The 21,087-nt window shown below is 33.9% G+C and overlaps 1 protein-coding gene across 1 annotated transcript; it reads right to left on the bottom strand.

Moving 5' to 3' along the window:
• Window positions 1–8,139: 8,139 nt before the first annotated feature.
• On the bottom strand, window positions 8,140–18,442 carry LOC147076302 (uncharacterized). The gene is made up of 4 exons (XM_085941229.1): window positions 18,209–18,442; window positions 17,995–18,087; window positions 12,827–13,274; window positions 8,140–9,175 (listed from the first exon to the last, which is right to left on the bottom strand). Exons 1-4 carry the CDS (start codon window positions 18,335–18,337, stop codon window positions 9,132–9,134), a joined length of 714 nt encoding a protein of 237 aa, XP_085797355.1. The 5' UTR covers window positions 18,338–18,442; the 3' UTR covers window positions 8,140–9,131.
• Between the last annotated feature and the right edge of the window lie 2,645 nt (window positions 18,443–21,087).

Genomic DNA, 21,087 nt, shown 5'->3' with positions numbered 1-21,087 from the left:
TTTGTTTCATTCACTGACCTCTGAGTCACCTTCCTTGATTTATCCTTGACTCGACACAACACCACCCTTTACTGGTCCTCCTGTTGGGTTAGGTGTGTTGGGCGCAGTGGCAGTCGGGGTGACGTCACGCAGCTGATAGAGAAAAAAAAGTGAGGTTACATGGAAAACAGATGGCGTCTCGTGAGGTGACCTTGGAAAAGAGGTGTTAGGTAAGGTTCGGTGCACTACTACTGGTGAGCGGAAGGGGGGGGGGGGATGGCTCGCAACTGCGCCGAGTGCACCGTACCAAGCAGGAGGACCACTCTGGGGTGGTGTAGCGGTCTGCGCGATGACGCATCACGAGAGGAGAGCTATGACGCGCATATTTTGTGACGCGGGATAATAAATAATACACGCAGTTTGGCAAGTACATAAATTGTTTAACTTAGGTATTATAAATTGGTATAATGATAATTGAGACGCAGACCAGTAAAAAATTGGTATGCGAAGTAGATATGGCATAAATACAAGGCGGAGGGTAAACTTATGTATGAATAAAAATTTGTTTCATTCACTGACCTCTGAGTCACCTTTCTTGATTTATCCTTGACTCGACACAACACCACCCTTTACTGGTCCTCCTGTTGTGCGCAGTGGCAGTCGGGTGACGTCACGCAGCTGATAGAGAAAAAAAGTGAGGTTACATGGAATACAGATGGCGTCTCGTGAGGTGACCTTGGAAAAGAGGTGTTAGGTTCGGTTCGGTGCACTACCACTGGCAAGCGGAAGGGGGGGTGGGGGGGTGGCTGGCAACTGCGCCGAGTGACATAATTTGTGACGCGGGGTAATAAATAATACACGCAATTTGGCATGTACATAATTTGTATAACTTATTATAAATTGATATAATGATAATTGACACGCAGAGCAGAAATACATTGGTTGGCGAAGAAATCACCTTCCTTCCTTTATCCTTGACTCGACACAACACCACCCTTTATTGGTTTAGGTGTGTTAGGCGCAGTTGCAGTTGGGATTACGTCACGCATCTGATGGAGAAAAAAAAGTGAGGTTACATGTAAAAAAGATGGCGTGTCGTGAGGTGTCCTTGGAAAAGAGGGGTTAGGTTAGATAAGGTTGGTTTCGGTGCACTACTCTCGACGAGCGGAGTGGGGGAGGGGGGTCGCAACTGCGCCGAGTACACTGTACCAAGCAGGAGGACCACTCGGTTAGGAATTAAAAACGAGAATTGAGATCGCGAGGAGCGCCTTTCTCAAAATGAGACGCCTCTTTAGCAATCAAGATCTTAACCTAGGTCTGAGACTGCGTATGGTCTGTTGTTATAATATGCTTTCAATTCTATTCTATGGTATGGAAGTATGGACGCTAAACCAAGAGATGTCAAGGAAAATCTAAGCTTTCGAGATGTGGCTGTATAGACGCATCCTGGAAATTCGTTGTACAGACCGGGTGTAGTGTGACTGAACCGACAAATGTTGAAGTTCTCAATCGAATGGAGAAGGACCGAGATGTTCTACCTGGTATCAAAACCAGGAAACTACAATATCTAGGCCACATTATGATAGGACAAAAATACAGCAATTCCCAACTTGTCATTCAAGGAAAGATCAATGGGAAATGTAGCAGAGGACGGCGCCGCATTTCGTGGCTTAAGAAACCCGTGATTGGTACGAGTGCAGCTCCACCAAACTGTTCCGGGTAGCAGACGACAAAGATAAGATCGCCTTGATGGTGGCCGACCTCCGCTAGGAGATGGCACAATAAGAAGAATGGAATTGCGTGCTGATGAAAAAAATCGATCCAGCGTATCTGTGGTAAGGTGTACTTACACGGCTCCGTTTCAGTGACACTAGCTGCTTTTTTACTGTCTGTATGTTGATCCCAGTCGATCCAAAGAGACATTATATAACGTTTTTCAACTTTTATTAGGTATAGGAAATGTTCACAGAATAATGAACGCCAGAAATTAATTATGTCAGAAGCAATTTGGTCTGGAAAAAGTTTATTCTATAAAAATAAAAAGCATAAAATTTCATTTTCAATAAAGAATTTATTTTTAAATCAATCAGTTCCATTTGTATGTTAATAGGTATCTGCCTTACATTTTTTTCACTAAGTGAAAATGGGTTTATAAATATGCGAGCATGCAGTAGCAAAATCATGAAAACTGCTTTCAAAAGACCCTTGCAATATCTTGATTTTTTCAATATATTTGATCAAATTTATAATATCCGCAGCACATTCATTTTGCTCTTTCAAGTGTGGAAATTTACACAAATCCTCATTTTTCAACTAAGAGATGAACATTTTTCATTTCATTTTAAATTTCATTTCATATTTAGAACTGATGCTATGAGAGCACTCAGGTGTTGAAAATATGAAGATGGATTCAGTTATGGCGCGTACTCGGTGATGTCCCATGGGGGTAGGCAGATTGAGCGTCACTTGGGGCGGAAGTTAATTGAACTGCAGAAAATCGAGGAGAATCATTAGGTATATATAGAAATAGCTACCTAAACTTAGTACCTAATAACATGAAAAAGGTAAACCTACATAAAATGGTAAACCTACATAAAATAAACTAATTTTACGGACATGGGTATAGAGAAATATTGCAGTGGCGAAGGGTGGAGGTATGCTGTTGAGATCTGAAAAAATAGTGCACACTACACTTTGTCAGTCATACGTATTTGTTTTAATTGAACAAAAACTACAATTATTTACAGATGGATCTGGTTAGTTTTAAAAATTCAATTAAGCCTTGCGCAAGCCTAGCCTTAACAGATATTCAATATCTATATTATTAAAAAAATACTGGTCTGTCTATAAAATATTTCATTAAATCATAGATAATTTTTGATATTTTATAGATGGAATGATATTTTTTATCAGGTTATTGGGTTAAGGTCTTTAAGGACTTTGAATTAAGAACATGACGTGTAATATGTTTTTTATATTCCATGACAAGAAATAAGTATGAATGAAAAAGTGTGCACAAAATTGTCGGATCGCCCGAAGCGTAGGTACCGAAAATATTATGGTTTGGTTTCGGCAAGGCTTTGTTGAATTTAAAAAAATATCCAAACCCGTATGTAAACTATTGTACCTAGTATTATTTCAATTAAAATAAGAACGTGTGACTCACAAACAACATTAATATGCATTATTTATGTTGCATCTTAACAGCCTACCTCCACCCCTCACTACTGAGAAAAAATATATTTGTACATTATTATGTGTATGCCTTCTAACATCAGATCGATTATGATCACATTTATTTATATAATATTACTATTTGTTACCTACTTATGAAATAAGAAGCAAAATGATTCAGTTATCCTAAAATGAAGTTATTGTACCTACATACAATTCACCGATTTTATGGACATACATAAAGTTACTATAATATTATAATAGGTACCTGTAAATGCAAAAGATAAGAATACAATTTATTGTTCATTGTTCCTACTAAAAAATATTATACCGGTTTGTCCGACGAGAAAGTTTGAATATAACTGAAAACACTATAAAACACTTACTACAACTATTGTGTACTTCATAAACAAAAGAAGGCCCACGTTTACTGTGGCATTTTAATTGCATTTCCCTACTCAATATTATTTTCGGGTGAAAGCTATTATTAGTGATTTACGACAACCTACAATATGATTTATTACGGAGATTACATTTAGAATCATATTTTAATTCTTCTTTGTTAAAATTAATATAGATAGGCATCATTTACAGTCATATCGACTAAAAGGGATATTTTAGAATATCGTAATAAAAACCTAAGAGTGCTCGATAGGCTACAAAACCACAATTAACTATAGAATTATAAATATATTATTGGTGCTTTAAACATTAGATTAGAACATACATTTTATGTAGCTATCAGATTTCAATGAAGAGATTTATTTAAATAGGTTTGAATACAACATGTGAGTGGTAGCTACAACAATATTATGAAATTCATCGGATACCAAATGGCAAATACGTACAAATTAAAAAAAAAAAACAACTATTTTTTTAATAGGATACTTTTTGTTTTTGATGTTAAACATTATTACCGAATACTTTGAAACCGTTACAAGTAAGGAGGGCCTCAGATAGTATCTATATATATTATGTGATTAATGCCCCAAATTATAAAGTATGACATCGATAGTCAATTAACATAAAAATCCTTCAAGCCTTTCGAGTATTTTATGTAAATATTCTTTATTATAATGTCAAGTAATTATTTTAACTAATCAAGGAATAAGGACATACGGTTCGTGTACCCATGTGACTATTCAGGATCAGGTTACATGCTTAGGCCGTTTAAATGTGCTAGAGTGGACGCCAGTAGAAAACCAGCGTCCCAGGGGTGTATCATTATCTTTATTTTTGTGCTTATAAAGTAGTTTTTTCACCCTCCTGTAAAATATCAATTTTGACACATCGGAGGTTTCAACAGACCAACGACGATGTGTGATTTTATATCTTATAAGACTACTCATTTGCGAGCATCTATAGGAGGGCACGCATTGCATTCATAAGATTTTTCATCTGAATGCTTGATTTCATGTATTTTATGACTACTCCTTTGCGAGCATCTATAAGAACACACATTGCATTTATTTGGTTTTACAACTGTATGTGTGATTTCATTTATTTTGAGGCTACTCATTTGCGAGAACCTATATGAGTATACATGGCATTTATAAGGTTTTTCACCAATATGTTGACATGGCCACGAAATGCACGCCTTCAGCCGGCATTTCTTGCGACGATTTTGTGACATCACAACTTTTGATTCCGATCGTAAATGTCATTTTATGTATGAAATTGCGCAGCCTGCCTCTACATGAAGCTATAATGAACATGTACTGAGTCCCGTAGTACAGTCTGAGCGACTTACAGCCACTCAGAGTGAACTATGGATGAGTTTGTTTTAGGTAGACCAAACGGTCTTGTAAGATAAATGTGAGTAATTGAAATGTCTGGAATTAAGGATAAAAATAAACAATAATATGTAAACGACTCATGTGATATCATTTGCTAAATGTTGTTAATGAATGCCAATTCATCCAATTCATAACTAATTCATTTTTGAAGTATATAAAATCAAATTTTGTTTACGTGAAAAAATTTGAAATTCGTTGCGATGTATTTGCCGCTGAACATTGTAAAATATCTTAAATAAATAAAATCAGATAACGTCATAATTAAAATCTAATGATTGAACATTGTAAGGACTAGCTGTGCAAACTAAATTTAAATAATAAATTAATGTATTAATTATAATAAAGTACGTACGAGTTGAGTACCTACTTTTTAAAAAGTAGATAAAGGAATTTCAAGAATCGAAATTATAATATTTTAAGTCCGAGGACCATAGACTATAGATACATCTAGACGCCACCCGTTGCATCGCTAAATGAAGCTAAGTGCCGTGCGTTTGGTTTGTGGGCGAACGAACGCATTCGCCCACAAATGTTCGAGACCATATAACATTTCGCTAGTGCTCGCACTAGACGCTCAGAATTAAAATATAATTTAATATTTTTTTTACGTTATATAGTATTTTTAAGAGGTCAAAATGCAACCAATTAGGTAAAGATATCCATAATTTAAGTTATTTTAAAGAAACACTAGGTCACTGATATTAAAATAAATAATAATATACAAATAAATTGTCACGAACATGTATTAACTTACCTATGAAACATTATACCATCTTCTTGCTTATCAGTACGGCTGCCATATTTTATTACAACACGCAGAACCACCTTTCCTACTTAATTAACTAAAAATATTTATCACTGACTTTATGTTTAACACAAAAATAGCAAATTTAGCAACACGAACTCGCAGATTATCGACGCTACGTGAAACGATTCACCACAGTTTGCCAGCGATAATTTTGGAAACTAACTCAAAAATATGTAGACTTTTTATCTTACTCTAATGCATATCACAGAGATTATAAGGGTGCCGAATACTTTCTCTATCGCACTCATGCATCGTTCTTGTTCAGGCCTTGCCGAGGACATTATTATTTTGCTAATTTACAAATAAAAATTAATTCTTAGTTCTGTCAATTAAGCCGTACAGATCATTTTCAAATAATAAAAAGTTACCCTAAACAGGTAAATTTCAAACCTTATAAATCAATACTTGTCGAAGGAATCTTACTTAGATCTAAAACTTAATCTCGAGTTTAAAGTACCGCATAAATGTAATTTATATAAATTTTAATCGTACTTACCCCTCAGCGGAGTAAAACCAGTGGGGAAGATACGGGTATAAAAAAAAAGACGGGTTTGAATTTTGACTCATTCCTTTCACGATGATAATATGCTCGAACAGTTGATTCTGTTATTCGTATTAGCAATACGAATAACGCATCATTTTGAACCGATATTTTTTCATTTTTATTTATTGTAATCCTGATTTGTCAGAAGATATTTAGTCAATCTATGTCAAAAGTACCAGAGGGACTTTTACGATTAATATTACGAAACTTGTTTCACCTATAGATACCTATAGGCCGCTTGTTTTTACCTAATCAAATATTCATAATTTTCCGGAAAAGCCGGGAAATAAACTGCTTTTCTGTAATTGGTCCATGGACCTGGCTCTTGGTCTGATGGAGGAGGTAGAAAAACGGCCCCATTGGTCCACTTTTTGCGTGTGAACACGCCCCGAAAAGTAATGTACGAGCTTTTCCTATCTTTTTCTGTATTTTAAGTTAATAAAATCCATATTTCAATGACAAGAATTTGAACCCTTACGCGTAAACATAATTTCTAATCAAATTTATGGACGATTCTTTAGATAATCGATGAAAACATAAATTAAGAGTGGGGGATTTTTGCATCTGTGACATCAATTTTAGGGGAGACCCCTTCTGAAGAGTATAAAAAGACATGTTTTTCTATAAAAAGTCAGTCGTCGATCTTCAATACTAGTGCTAAGTTTTCTGACCTGTGTAGCTGCCGAGCAAAAACACAGTAAAATCGCGTATTTTTGAAATATTCATCGAGAATATTCTACGTGAAATAATGTCGCGTCATAAGTCATGTCGTCATCACTCATTGTGACGCGGACATTAACGCGTCGACGGAAAATATTTGTAAACAAACGGATACGTCATTAAGTACCGCGTCATAGGTACTTCGCAAAATATCTATAAATGTAACATGGTTTCCCAAACTTTATAGACGGTGACTCATTAATATATAAGTGTGCAGCAATACATTTAAATAAATATAAAAATAATTACGATTAGTTTTTATATTTTAAATTAATTAAATCAGTTTATAAAATAATTATAATAATTGTTTAAAGTTAAAATATAATGTTAAATTGTTTATAAATGTTAACTATAATAAATTGATCCATAGAAAGATAATTTAATAAATATTTAAAACTGTATTACCAAGGAGTTTTATTTTGAAATAACTTTGCGATCTATTTTACCTAGAAATAATCCGATATAAAAACCAAGTGACAGCCGATCAGCTTTCTTTGACATTCGATGGCTTAAGTTACGAAACAAAATAAAATTGGAGATTAATAATATAATTAAAGATCCTGGCGTCAACCTATTACTAGGTGGCGATTCTTTTTGAACAATTAAATAAATAATATTGTTACGGTGTGTTTAATAGTGTCGAACAGAACTTTAGTTGACTACCCCCTCCTACTTAAGGTTGAGCTAGCCTAAGCAAAGGTTCTTAACCTGATATAAGGACAGGGCCGGTTGAGGGAATAACGCCTTTGTGGTTATACCAGGACCGGCGTAACGTCAATGTGTTATTTGACGTTTTTTATGATGATCAAGTAGCCTGCATCTATATGAGGCACATTGCATTTTTACGGAATTTAAGATGACTACTTTGCGAGATGCTCGCGAATGTGATGAAATAAGTACACATTGCATTTATCAGTTATTCACCAACATCTGTTATTTGATGTTTTTTAAGATAATCAAGTAGCGAGATTGTATATGAGCACACACTGCATTTATAGGGTTTTTCACCAGTGCGTGTCATTTCATGGTTGAAGACTACTAATTTGAGAGCATCTACAAGGGCACAAACTGCATTTATAAGTTTTTTTAGCAGTATGTATATTTTTTGTTTTTTTTTTAAGATTAGGAGTATGTGTCATTATATGTTTTTTAAGACGAGTTCGTCGCAAGCATCTATATAAAACCAAACGATGCATTAATAAATTTTTTCACCAGTATGTGTCAATTCATTTATTTTAAAACTACCAGATTCCGAGAATCTATAAGAAAAAATATATCATTTATAAGGTTTTTCACCAGTATGTGTCATTTTATGTCTTTAAGACTACTAACTCGCGAGCATCTATATGAGCACACATTGCATTTATAAGGTTTTTCACCAGTATGTGTCATTTTATGTCTTTAAGACTACTAACTCGCGAGCATCTATATGAGCACACATTGCATTTATAAGGTTTTTCACCAGTATGTGTCATTCTATGCGATTTAAGATGACCCTGTTGCGAGAATCTATATGAGCACACATCGCATTTAAAAGGTTTTTCACCTGTATGTGTGTTTTTAATGTATCATAAGCATACTTATTTGCGAGCATCTATATGAGCACACATCGCATTTAAAAGGTTTTTCACCTGTATGTGTGTTTTTATGAATTTTTAGACTACTTATTTGCGAGCATCTATATGAGCACACATCGCATTTATAAGGTTTTTCACCTGTATGTGTCATTTCATGTCTTTTAAGATCACTAGAACGCGAGCATATATATGGGCACACATTGCATTTATAGTGTTTTTCAGCAGTTTGTGTCATTTTACGTGTTTTAAGACAACTAAGTTGGGAACATCCATTTACGCCTAGATTTTTTTTATTGGGTGCATGACTTTGGTAATCAATCACATTTGTGTGAACCAATTTGTGACTTTTGAGAGCACATGCGCATCCAAATACTGCGTTACAAATCAAATTTCGTGAGAAATGGTTTACTCTTCTCAGAATAAGTCGAAGTTCTTTTGGAAAATCTTGTTCTAAGATTTCTTTTTTAATATTTTGCTGATCTATTGTCAGTTCGGAATACTGCATCATTTCATCAGCCGAGGATTGTTGATTCTTACTTGTATCGTGATGCCTTGTGCAAAATCCCTTTGTAGAAACCTAGAAAAACAATAATATTCGATCTTTATATCATAAATTTCTAATTATGTTGTTTACTCATCATGTGGGTCATTTTATTCGACCTTTTTGCCTTTTGAAACTTCAGACACTATTGAGTAATGCCGGTGCTCCATTTGCGAGCCAGTAGTCCGAGGACAATAAATGGTCCAATTTGTCTATGATTTGCTCAATGAACGAATAAAATGTCGAGTTGTCAAAAGTCAAAAGTGGCGATTATCGTAATTTCTTCCAATTATCCTACAATTGTGTGTTATTTATATGTATACGTGCATAAAATAATATTGCAGTGAAAAAATACAAGTTTTACGTTTTCTTTTATAAATCTAATAAATATAATTAAAAAATATTTGATAAATCTTTCATTTTGTAATGTGTCAAGTAACAAATTAATCAATAAAAATGTTTAAAATAATTACTGATGTTTATTCGGTCCGAATGATTGAGAATTAATCTCAAATTTAATTTACGTGACGATCGACGGACGTAGTCGGGCAACCCGGAGAGAAAAATATCGAAATCCAATGAGCCTGGTCTGCGGATTTAAAAGTCAACAGATCTGCGGTGCTCCACGTGAAAAAATAGTCCGGAGACTGTGAGTGGCCTGACTCGCGCGCAATTCTAAAATTCATTAATATATGTAGTGTCACCAGACGAAAAAACCCCTGGCCCGCAGTTTCAAATCACAAATCCGCAACCTAATCAAACGCCTTCTAATTAGGGTTCACCACCCCTGATTTACGAAATAACATCATCATGGCACATTTCAACAGCGGCAAAAAGGGCGAGTACCTAAGCCCAGCTACTAGGAAATGGTAACTTGCCGAGAGACAAACAAAAATTTACCGTAATTTTTAATTCATCCCTTTGCCCCTCCCTCCTGTCTCATCACCCATAGATCCGTCGGAGATAATTGCAGGCAGTACAAATTCTCCCGGGAGAGTGGTAGGTTTCTAGGACCACGCGCTCAGCGTGGCCCGGTGGGCCCTCCTCAACGCGAAGTGCAAAGCCACGCTTGCCCCAATATGATAAATTAGTGAATCTCTTTCCCCGTTATTGTGTTAATAATAAACCACCTCAAAACCACGCGTCGCGTCCTCGATAAAACGTTTTCGCGCCAGTTTGGCCAATGTGTTCAAACACGTGCTCCCACATAGTGACTGTGCGATATCTAAATCTAAGACTCCTGTGCAAGTGTAATTAATGATGTAATCCAACCAATGTCTGAAAAGTTAATGTAATTAAACGTCCCTGCGCAGGGAAATTGTCAAATCAAAGACGTGTTTTATCTTGAATTATATGTCCTGATGTCCACACAACCCTCAATCAAGGTGATACTCGTGAAGAACGCTGCCAGCATACATGTGAGTTCTCCACCCATTCTTCTCGGTATCAGTAGGTACCTACCTAAAATAAACATACAGTACAGAAAAATATTTTGTATATTAATTAAATATGCATCTAATTGAATGTACTTAAACAAAGTGTGTTGACAGTAGAATTAATAGCCAGGAATATCTGATCAACATTTTTAGTTGCGCACTAGACGAACATATTTGATTTAACGTATGCGTAATATAAATTAAACACATTTTACAGAACCACACGAGAATTCTATTTAAGTAAAAGTAAATTACAATTTTTGCCCCTAAGTGAACGGTATGGGACCGCTACAGAGTGGAGGTACACTAAACGAAACATTGAAGCAAATATTACGAGAAATGGTTGTTAGCCATTCCCCACTCTATTAGATCCTTGCACTGATCAAAAATTGAAAAAACACAATGCTTACCAGCCTCGGGATCCAACCCGGGGCCTACAAGGGCCAGGCGCTATACTAACAAGGCCACGGTGGGCATCATACATAAAATATATATCTATATAAGAATAGTAACAACCATATCCACCCCAACGCATATGGGCTTCCTCAGACATGAAATTATATTAACAATGTTTTGAAGAAGGACGGTTAGGCATTCACCAATCCCACTGGGTCCGTCCAACAGTGAAGCTGAGTTGTGTAGGTAACGCCGCTATTGCCATAGTTATAGTAAGTTTATGAAAATTGGTGTTTTAATTTCTGTATTTTACGGAAGTAACAAGTTATTGCAATCCAACTAATTCTATGTACTAAAATATGGTGTTATAACTCAAAAAATAATAAAGAAAATAGACCTCCAATTGAACAATATTTATCAAAAAGTTGTCGCATACTTACAAAACATTTACTACAACTATTGTGTACTTCATAAACAAAAGAAGGCCCACATTTACTGTGGCATTTTAATTGCATTCCAGACTCAATATTATTTTCGGGTGAAAGCTATTATAAGTGATTTACGACAACATACATTTTATGTAGCTATCTGATTTCAATGAAGAGTATTTATTTAAATGGGTTTGCATACAACATTTGAATGGGTAGGAACAACAATTTTATGAAATTTATCGGATACCAAATAGTTACAAATTAAAAAAATAACTTGATATTTTTTTAATGAGATACTTTTTGTTTATGCATTTATACATTATTACCGAATACTTTGAAACCGTTAGAAGTGAGGAGGACCTCAGATTATATCTACATATGTGACTAATGCCCAAAATTATAGAAAGTATGAAATCGATAGTCAATTTACATAAAAATCCTCCAAGCCTTCCGAGTATTATATATTATATTTTTTAGTCTAATGTCGAGTAATTATTTTAGCGAATCAAGGAATAAGGACATACGGTTCGTTTACCCAAGTGGCTATTCAGGATCAGGTGTCATGCTTAGGTCGTTTAAATGTCTAGAGTGGACGCCAGTAGAAGACCAACGCCCAGGGGTGTATCACTATCTTTATTTTTGTGCTTATAAGGTAGTTTTTTCACCCTCCTGTAAAATGTCAATTTTGTCAGATGGGAGGTTTGCACAGACCAACGACGATGTGTGATTTTATGTCTTTTAATACTACACTTTGCGAGCATATATATGGGCAAACATTGCAATTATAACTCGAGACCATCTATATGGGCACAAAATGCATTTATAAGGTTATTCAGCAGTATGTGTCATTTGATGTCTTTTAAGATTACTTAGTTGCGAGCACATATATAAACACGCATTGCATTTATATGGCTTTTCACCGGTATGTGTAATTTTATGTATTTTAAGATTACCCAGTGCCGAGCATCTATATGTGCAAACATTGCATGAATAAGGTTTTTCACCAGTATGTGACATTTTATGTATTTTAAGATGAATACGTTGCGAACAACTATATGAGCACACTTCGCATTTATAAGGTTTTTCACCCTTATGTGTGTTTTTATGTCTTTTAAGAATACTCATATGTGTGCATCCGTATGGGCAAACATTGCATTTAAAAGGTTTTTCACCAGTATGTATGAATTCATGTTTTTTAAGACTACATATTCGCGAGCATCTATATGAGCATACATTGCATTTATAAGGTTTTTCACTAGTGTGTGTCATCTGATGTTTCTTAAGATAACTAGATTGCGAGGATATATATGGGCACACATTGCATTTATAGGGTTTTTCACCACTATGGTTCATTTCATATCTTTTAAGATCACTAGGTCGCAAGCATATATAAGGGCACACAATGCATTTATAGGGTTTCTCACCAGTATGTGTCATTTTATGCACTTTAAGATGACCTAGTTGCCAGCATCTATATGAGCACAAATCGCATTTATAAGGTTTATCATCAAGATGTGTAATTTTTTGTGTTTTAAGACAACTAAGTTTGGAGCATCTATATGGGCCAACATTGTATTTATTAGGTGCATGACTATGGTAATCAATCACATCCGTGTGAACCAATTTGTGACTTTTGAGAGCACATCCGCATCCAAATACTGCGTTACAAATGCTACAAATCAAATTTCGTGAGAAATGTTTTACTCTTCTCAGAATAAGTCGAAGTTCTTTCGGAGTATCTTGTCCTAAGATTTCTTTTTTGATATTTTGCTGATCTATTGTCACTTCGGAATACTGTATCATTCCATCAGGCGAGGATTGTTGACTCTTACTTGTATCGTGATGCCTTGTGCAAAATCCCTTTGTAGAAACCTAGAAAAACAATAATATTCGAACTTTATATTATAAATTCTAAATTATGTTGTTTACTCATCAATGTGAGTCATTTTATTCGAGGTTTTCGTCTTATGACATCTTCAGACAGTATTGAGTAATGCCGGTGCTCCATTTGCGAGTCAGAAGTCCGAGGACAATAAATCGTCCAATTTGTCTATGCTTTGCTAAAGGAACGAATAAAATGTCGAGTGTCAAAAGTTGCGATTATCGTAATGTCTTCCGATTATTCTACAATTGTGTGTTATTTATATGTATACGTGCATAAAAGAATATTGCAGTGAAAATAATACAAGATTTACGTTTTCTTTTAAGAATCTAATAAATATAAATAAAAAATAATTGATAGATCTTTCATTTTATAATGTGCAAAGTAACAAATTAATCAATAAAAATGTATAAAATAATTACGATTTTTATTTGGTCCGAATGATTGCGAATTAATGTCAACTCGATATTACGTGGTGATTGACGGACATAGTCTGGCAACCCGGAGAAAAAAATATCGAAATCCAATGAGCCTGGTTTACAAGTCCACAAATATGCGGTGCTCCACTCGAAAAAAAAGTCCAGAGACTGTAAATCGTCTGTCTAGCGTGGCAATGGATACACAGGCATAAAGTTGTTTGAGCGAAAATGACGATAAGAAATGATAATAGTACTTACCTAGTACCTAGGTATTAAATACAAATTAAATAATGCGACTTCCACGTATATGTAATATCAAAAAGCAAATGGAACAACTCTTGGTAGGTACTGACATAACTGTTTATTTTTTTATTTATTAAGAAAACAAAATACTGTAGACGTAACAAAACTAAATTCAAGACGTACACAACATGAGATTTACATTATATCAAATATTAGCCTTACTGATCTAAATAGAATTAATTAACTCTGCAATTGTACTATTGACACAAGCCCAAAATGCTGACCTTCAGTTGGCATTCGTGAAATTAAGTTTGATGACGCAAACATTTATTCTGGTGTCCCAGTCTATTCCACCACGAGATAACAGAGCGTCAACCTTAAGACAGAGCGAGATAAAATGTATACAAGTCCCATAGTTCAAACTGACAAGTATAAACAACTTCTCAGAGTGAGCTTTGGATGGATATAAAAGTCGGCCAACCGGCCATGAATAAGTAATACTCGTACGTAAGTATAATCACTTAGTTCTTATAGAAGAATAAATATTATGTTTGTATTAATTATATTAATAATGTAAAAATATCCGATTAAAATAAGTAATATTACTATATCGAGCCAACACGTAATAAATAGTTTCCAAACACAGTGATCATATCTACTCATAACGTAGGTACCTAAAGAAAAAAATGTTTAGTAAAAATATTCACGTATAAAAGATTGCATTAAATAGAGACATGGAAAATGTTTTCCGAATGCAGTGATTACATTATAATATCAATCATGACCCTGAAAAGCATCCTCAAGTTAAAGCGAGTGAGATAGTGTAGAGTGATTTAATGAACAGAATGTGCGATAAAGACACGCTTATATGAGATACCATAAGTGTAGATGAAACAGAAAATTTATAATCTCGAAATTACGGATTATTAAACTAAATTTTATTAACACTATTTATAATGCGTTGGTTTGTATACTAATAAAGAAAGGAGACATATTATTATGTCAATGTAATTAGGTTAAGATACTCGTAATTTTACAACACCATTATGGATAGTGATAGTTAGTAAATGGCGGTCAGTGTTATACAAAGGTGTTGCTAGATTAAAAAAATACATATTTATAATTGCGATTCTTCGCAGTCATGCTAAAATTGTGGTAAAGGAATTTGGAATACCACTTTTTTAAATATCCTGGAACACTTTAAACGTGATTTTTTTCAAAATTTACGGAAAAAGTGTATATTTTCAAAATATATATAATGTAAGCTATTGAAGACACTAAAATTTATTTTTACACACTCAAAATTAATGACGAAATCACACTTTGTTTATTTGAATTTAGAGGTGGGACATGGTAAAAAAACACTACCCTTTGAACTAAATAATCAATTAAAATACATATACAAGTTAGACAGTTGCATCCAACTTAGGGATTTCAATACCGAATGAAAATGTCAATACCGGTTTTTCGGTAATTCTTATTGAATTCCGATATTTTTTAAAGATTAAAACACAGAAGTATGTGCTTATCAATAAAAATAAAATATAGATATTAAAGTCTCTTTTAATTATTATTTTATAGCAAAAACCTACACACCTACATTATGTTGAAATTTAAAAGTATGTATTGATTAATTATTGTAAAACTATAGTTTCTATGAATAATTTAAATATATTGACAATTTTAATTAAAGCGCTCAAAAGTTCATCACGTGCAAATAAGTGCGGCTGCAGGAAAACTTCTTATATTCAACATCTTACAGTCCTCAATATAGAATAATTGAAGATTTTGTCACGGATGTTTTCTATTTCGAAATAATATGATAATTCATCGCGACAATTACTTTATAAATATATTTGAAGAAATTAATTTTATTATTTTTTCACGTTTGTTGAATTCACTCAATAGATTTGCATTTTAGCAGCACATAACTTATAATTTATTTTCAAAAACGTAAACGGGTGTGCTTTCTTAATACTGAAAATTCTGGTATTTTGGATTTAAAAAACCGGTATTGCAATCCCTAATTCAACTGACTAAATAAAGTAAATAAATAAATTTGCATGTTAAAAATACATACCTTTCTAATATTCTATAATATATACTTAACTAGGAAAAAATCAATTGAAGTCATGGGACATTAAAAAATCGTAATGTACAAACTTTGGCGAAAATGCCCAGTTATTATATTAAACATTAAAATAATATGTTATCCCTTTACCCTGTATTTATTCCGAAATGTACCCTCTAATATAGGCCTGGGAAAAATTGTTATCTTTGCCAAGCACTTGGTGAAGCAGGTAGTATGCAAATTAGTACTTCTCGAAGAGAATATAATACAATATTGCTTGCCTTCTTACTCCAATGCATAAACATGGCATGTGTGTTAAAAATAATGCAATAGACATACATACATATTGAAAATATGGTAACCAGCAATTATTATACTAAAAGTTAATCTTGTTTTATATTCATAACTTTATTTAAATTCCTTAATATATGTAGCTACCTACCTAAAATAAACATACAGTACAGAAAAATATTTTGTATGTTAATTAAATATGCATCTAATTGAAAGTACTTAAACAAAGTGTGTTGACAGTAGAGTTAATAGGCAGGAATATCTGATCAATATTTCTAATTGCACACTAGACGAACATAATTGATTTAACGTATGCGTAATATAAATTAAACACATTTTCCAGAACCACACGAGAATTCTATTTAAGTAAAAGTAAATAACAATTTTTGCCCCTAAGTGAACGGTATAAGACCGCTACAAAGTGGAGGTACACTAAATGAAATATTGAAGCAAATATTACGAGGAATGGTTGCTAGCCATTCGCCCACTCTATTAGATTCTTACACTGATCACACATTGAAAAAACACAATGCTTACCAGCCTCGGGATCGAACCCGGGGCCTACAAGAGACACGCGTTATACTAACAAGGCCACGGTGGGCGCCATACATAAATATATATCTATATAAGAATATAAATAATAACCATATCCACCCCAACGCATATGGGCTTCCACTGACATGAAATTATATTAACAATGTTTTTAAAAGGGATGGGTAGACAATCACCCATCCCACTGGGTCCGTCCAACGGTGAAGCTGAGTTGTGTAGGTAACGCCGCCATTGCAATAGCTATAATAGTAAGCTTATGAAAATTGGTATCTAAATTTTAAACAAGTTATTGCAATCCAACTAATTATATGTACCTAAATATGGTGTTATTACTAAAAAATGAATAAAGAAAATAGACCTCCAATTGAACAATAATTATCAAATAGTTGTCGCATACTTACGTGTTACTCAAATTGTTTTATTTGAAGACAGCATGCTAGAAAATCCCTCAACTATGCTCTATGTCTACGAAACATGTCTACATGCCCATCCCAGCTCTACGAGGTACGATTTTCTTATACATAGTTGAATAAGTTTTAATGACAGATGTAGGTAGGTGACTGATCGCAAGTGGAGAACTACAAGGTTCTAACTGTTTGTCCTTGGCGAAACAAAAGTAACAATGAGGCAGTTTAGAATATTATTTCATTGTAGGCTTTGTTTTCTCAAGGACGAACACTTAGAACCATGTAGTATTGGCTGGCGCGATGTAAGTTGTTCAGTGATGTAACAATAAAATTTGCCCCTCCCGTCACTTCTACTAAACTAACTGTAATTAGTTATTCATAACAATATCATAGACAGAAAGATATTTTTGAGACTTTTCTATAGCAGTCATAAATATGGTTTTTTTAGTCTGTTATTTACCATAGTAGTATGTGCATCTGAACGAAAAATAGACAATTAAGTATTAATTATAAAGCGTTATCTAAGGACTTGGAAGTGTCTCTCAACATATTATAGTTGGCGACGGATCATTGATTTCAGTAAACTGAATAATATTATAATAAAAGAAAAAATATTCGGCAACTCATAAATTCATGAAATCGCCGCCCTTTGTCTAACTGCCGCCCCTGTGCCGCGCATGATATTTTTACAATACAATAATTATTGATCTGTAAGGTAGGTACCCACCTGTGAATTATTATTAATGATCGGTCCAGTCGAGCAAAGACCGAATTCTTCAATCGGAAGACAGTTTCCATCGACGTCAGCTTTGATATCAACCTACAAACAAACAAATAAGTAGGTAAGTAGGTATACGTTTTCAATAGAACGTTTCGAAGACAAGAAATGAGTGCAAAATACTATTCATAACGCAACATTGATAAAACATTATCAAAATAACCTTAATTGTGGTATCGCCAACAGCTTCTGGTGATGAAGGACCTTTCGGGATAAACTGGTGTATATTTGGTATAATTTTATATGCTACACCATCTGACTCAACGTCCAGCGGTTCTCTTTTAATGTCCATTTTTACAATAATCTGATTACAGGACGTTGAAAAACAACACAAGACACTTGTCACAATTTTTAGGTTATGCAAGAATGTCGATTGCTGTCAGTATAGATATAAGAGCAGTTTTACAAACGGTAAACACTATTATATTGAAATGAAATGATTAACACTGGTCAATGTATTTAATCTATACTTATATTGAATGAAAATAAGTGTTGCAGCGTTGGCGGAACGGTAGCAAATAACAACGAGGAAAACGGAAGGAAACAAGATGGCATCCCATCGTTCAATTCAATTGGTGGCGTCAAAAAGTATTGACATGTTAGATACTGGTATCGTTACTTTTGTCAATAACTAAATATTATTTGATGTCGATTTACTTTTCCCTACGTAGTTGAAATAATATTAAAAAGCCAATAATAATTAGTGCTTGTCAAAATTCTAGCTAAATTCAAACTATTTTCAGCATGTATGTAGGAATGACATTTTTGAACATTACAATAAGACGACACACCACAATTCATTAATTATTATTGTCATCCATTTTAATACTAATGTCACTTGATACACAACGGCCCTTAATGCATATTTTAAAAATATTAATCATGCTAGGTACCTCTTACACCCAGAGCCATCTTTGAATATATTATTTTCTAGCTCATACATATTATTTTATTAATTTACAATATTGGCGTTGACACATAGAGCATTTTCTGTAATCTCACCTTTTTTCTATTATCGGGAAATGAGAACCTATTCAATTTATTGCATGTCGCTAATAGGTACCTACGTTATGTTTCTTTATCGTTACTACTCTTATCGTGTTTTTTTGGTTTTTCAGGTAGGTGTGTAGGTACTTATTTTTTTTGTATTGCAAACCGGGCCGCCTCGCACCACGCTCGGTCTTAATCAAGCGTATCTGATTCTAATGATGCTACCTTAATACTAAGTGTGGTAGTACAGAATTAAAACAAGAATTTAATAATAATATAATAAAAACGAAGCTATACAATTCGCACAGAAAAATGTGAAGGAATCTTCACGCCCGCAGTATGATGCCATTTATTTAAAAGTATATAATATATAGTCTGTATTCTATAAACTGGCGTACCTACTCGTCACACGGAAAGCATGGTGCTATCGCGTTCAACTGTTCAATGGGCGTGAAAGAGATAGATTGTGAAGGGTGGGGAAACCAGGCACGCCAGCTTATATAAGACAGACTCTAGCCTTTGTGGGACCCATGTCGGACGGCTCGATGTGTCCAACAACAAGTTGGAGCTATCCAATACATTAAGACGTCGGTATAGTGGCAAAGGCGTTAAGTCAAAAATCCTCGTTTTGAGATAATCGTCTTTGTCTAAATTCATGAAATTGAAACCTCTCTATTTAAATACTTTAAACAGTTTTACCTTAACTTGTTACTTTATGATATTCGGTAACCATTTATGAATTCGATTTGAGTATTGTCAAGTCTTTTTTATCGTAATATTAATTAAGTTTTTGAGTTTATTTACAAAAAGGGGAATTAACGTTTTTTGCCACAATGATTTTTGAGTTAATTGAATAGTCAAAGATAAAATGTTGTAGTTGAGTGGTAATACATTGGACTCTAATAATAATAGAAACTGGCCAATTTAAAATAAAATTAAAACAGAAATAACATTAGGTAGATACTATTAGTAGGTAGTAATACCGACAGAACTGTCTGCATTCAGCAAACGGCCCCTCTAGGGTACGAAAAGATCGGATCATCGCCCTCCAGTATATTAGTCAGCTGGTCTTGAATAAGTAAGTAACCCTCCTCCTAGATACCATTCAAATATAATAAAAATATTTACTAAGTAATCATAATAATATTAAATAAGTAGTATTAATTATATTAATATTAGAATCAGTCCACCTTAAAGGGTTAGAGTGGCGTGATATAGACAGGTCGATCGGGATTGGTTGAGATACCTCGTACGATATGTCGCATAGCCTGTCGACGCTCCAAGAACAGGAAGCAAACAGGATAAATAAAATCAAAAAAAAAGCAGTAGACAAAAGCCCTTTCGAGTGAGATGACGTTATGTTAAGAACGAAATGTTAAGTTGCGAGTAAAGATAATAATGTTATAAGATAAAGCTATTGTATTAAATTTAAGTTATTGTGAGAAGTTATTTAAGAGACTTAGTGAAAATATAACAGTTAAATTACGCTGAGTTATTTATTGTGAACCCTTCCCTACTCCCGGCGAGTTAAAAAAATAACGGAAAAGATGTATTAAAAAAATGTGGTGAAATGTACGAGGTAGCAAGTGGCTCTAACAACGTGTGGGCTTGCAAAGCTGAATTCGCTTACCGATAACCCAACCCTGAGATAAAAGGAAATAAACGTGAGTACATGTACATTAATTCCCGAAAACTCGCCAGACGCGGAGTTAGGAGATGGGCAAAAATGATTAAGTACAATTTTTAAGATTGAAGAAAAAGAAGATAACATGTGTCAATTTAAATTTTAAATATAAAGAAGATTTTAAATCTTAATTGCGAAGATTTTGAACTTAAAATCCTAAATCCGAAGAAGAAAATTTTTGCAAAGAATAATAAACAATTAAATATAATTACGATAAATAAAAATATATACAATGACATGTTATAATATTAATTTTATAATACATAAATTCGGTGAATAACAAGTGAACATAACGATGTATAATACAACAATAGCCAATAAGAGTGACGAAAATTCATTGTTGAAGCAACTAAATTATACACAATATT

Source organism: Rhyacophila brunnea, unplaced genomic scaffold (assembly GCF_057557595.1).
Source record: "Rhyacophila brunnea isolate RB1 unplaced genomic scaffold, BYU_Rbru_1.0 scaffold_13, whole genome shotgun sequence".
Lineage (NCBI taxonomy): Eukaryota > Metazoa > Arthropoda > Insecta > Trichoptera > Rhyacophilidae > Rhyacophila > Rhyacophila brunnea.
This window is presented reverse-complemented; position numbering and strand designations above follow the sequence as displayed.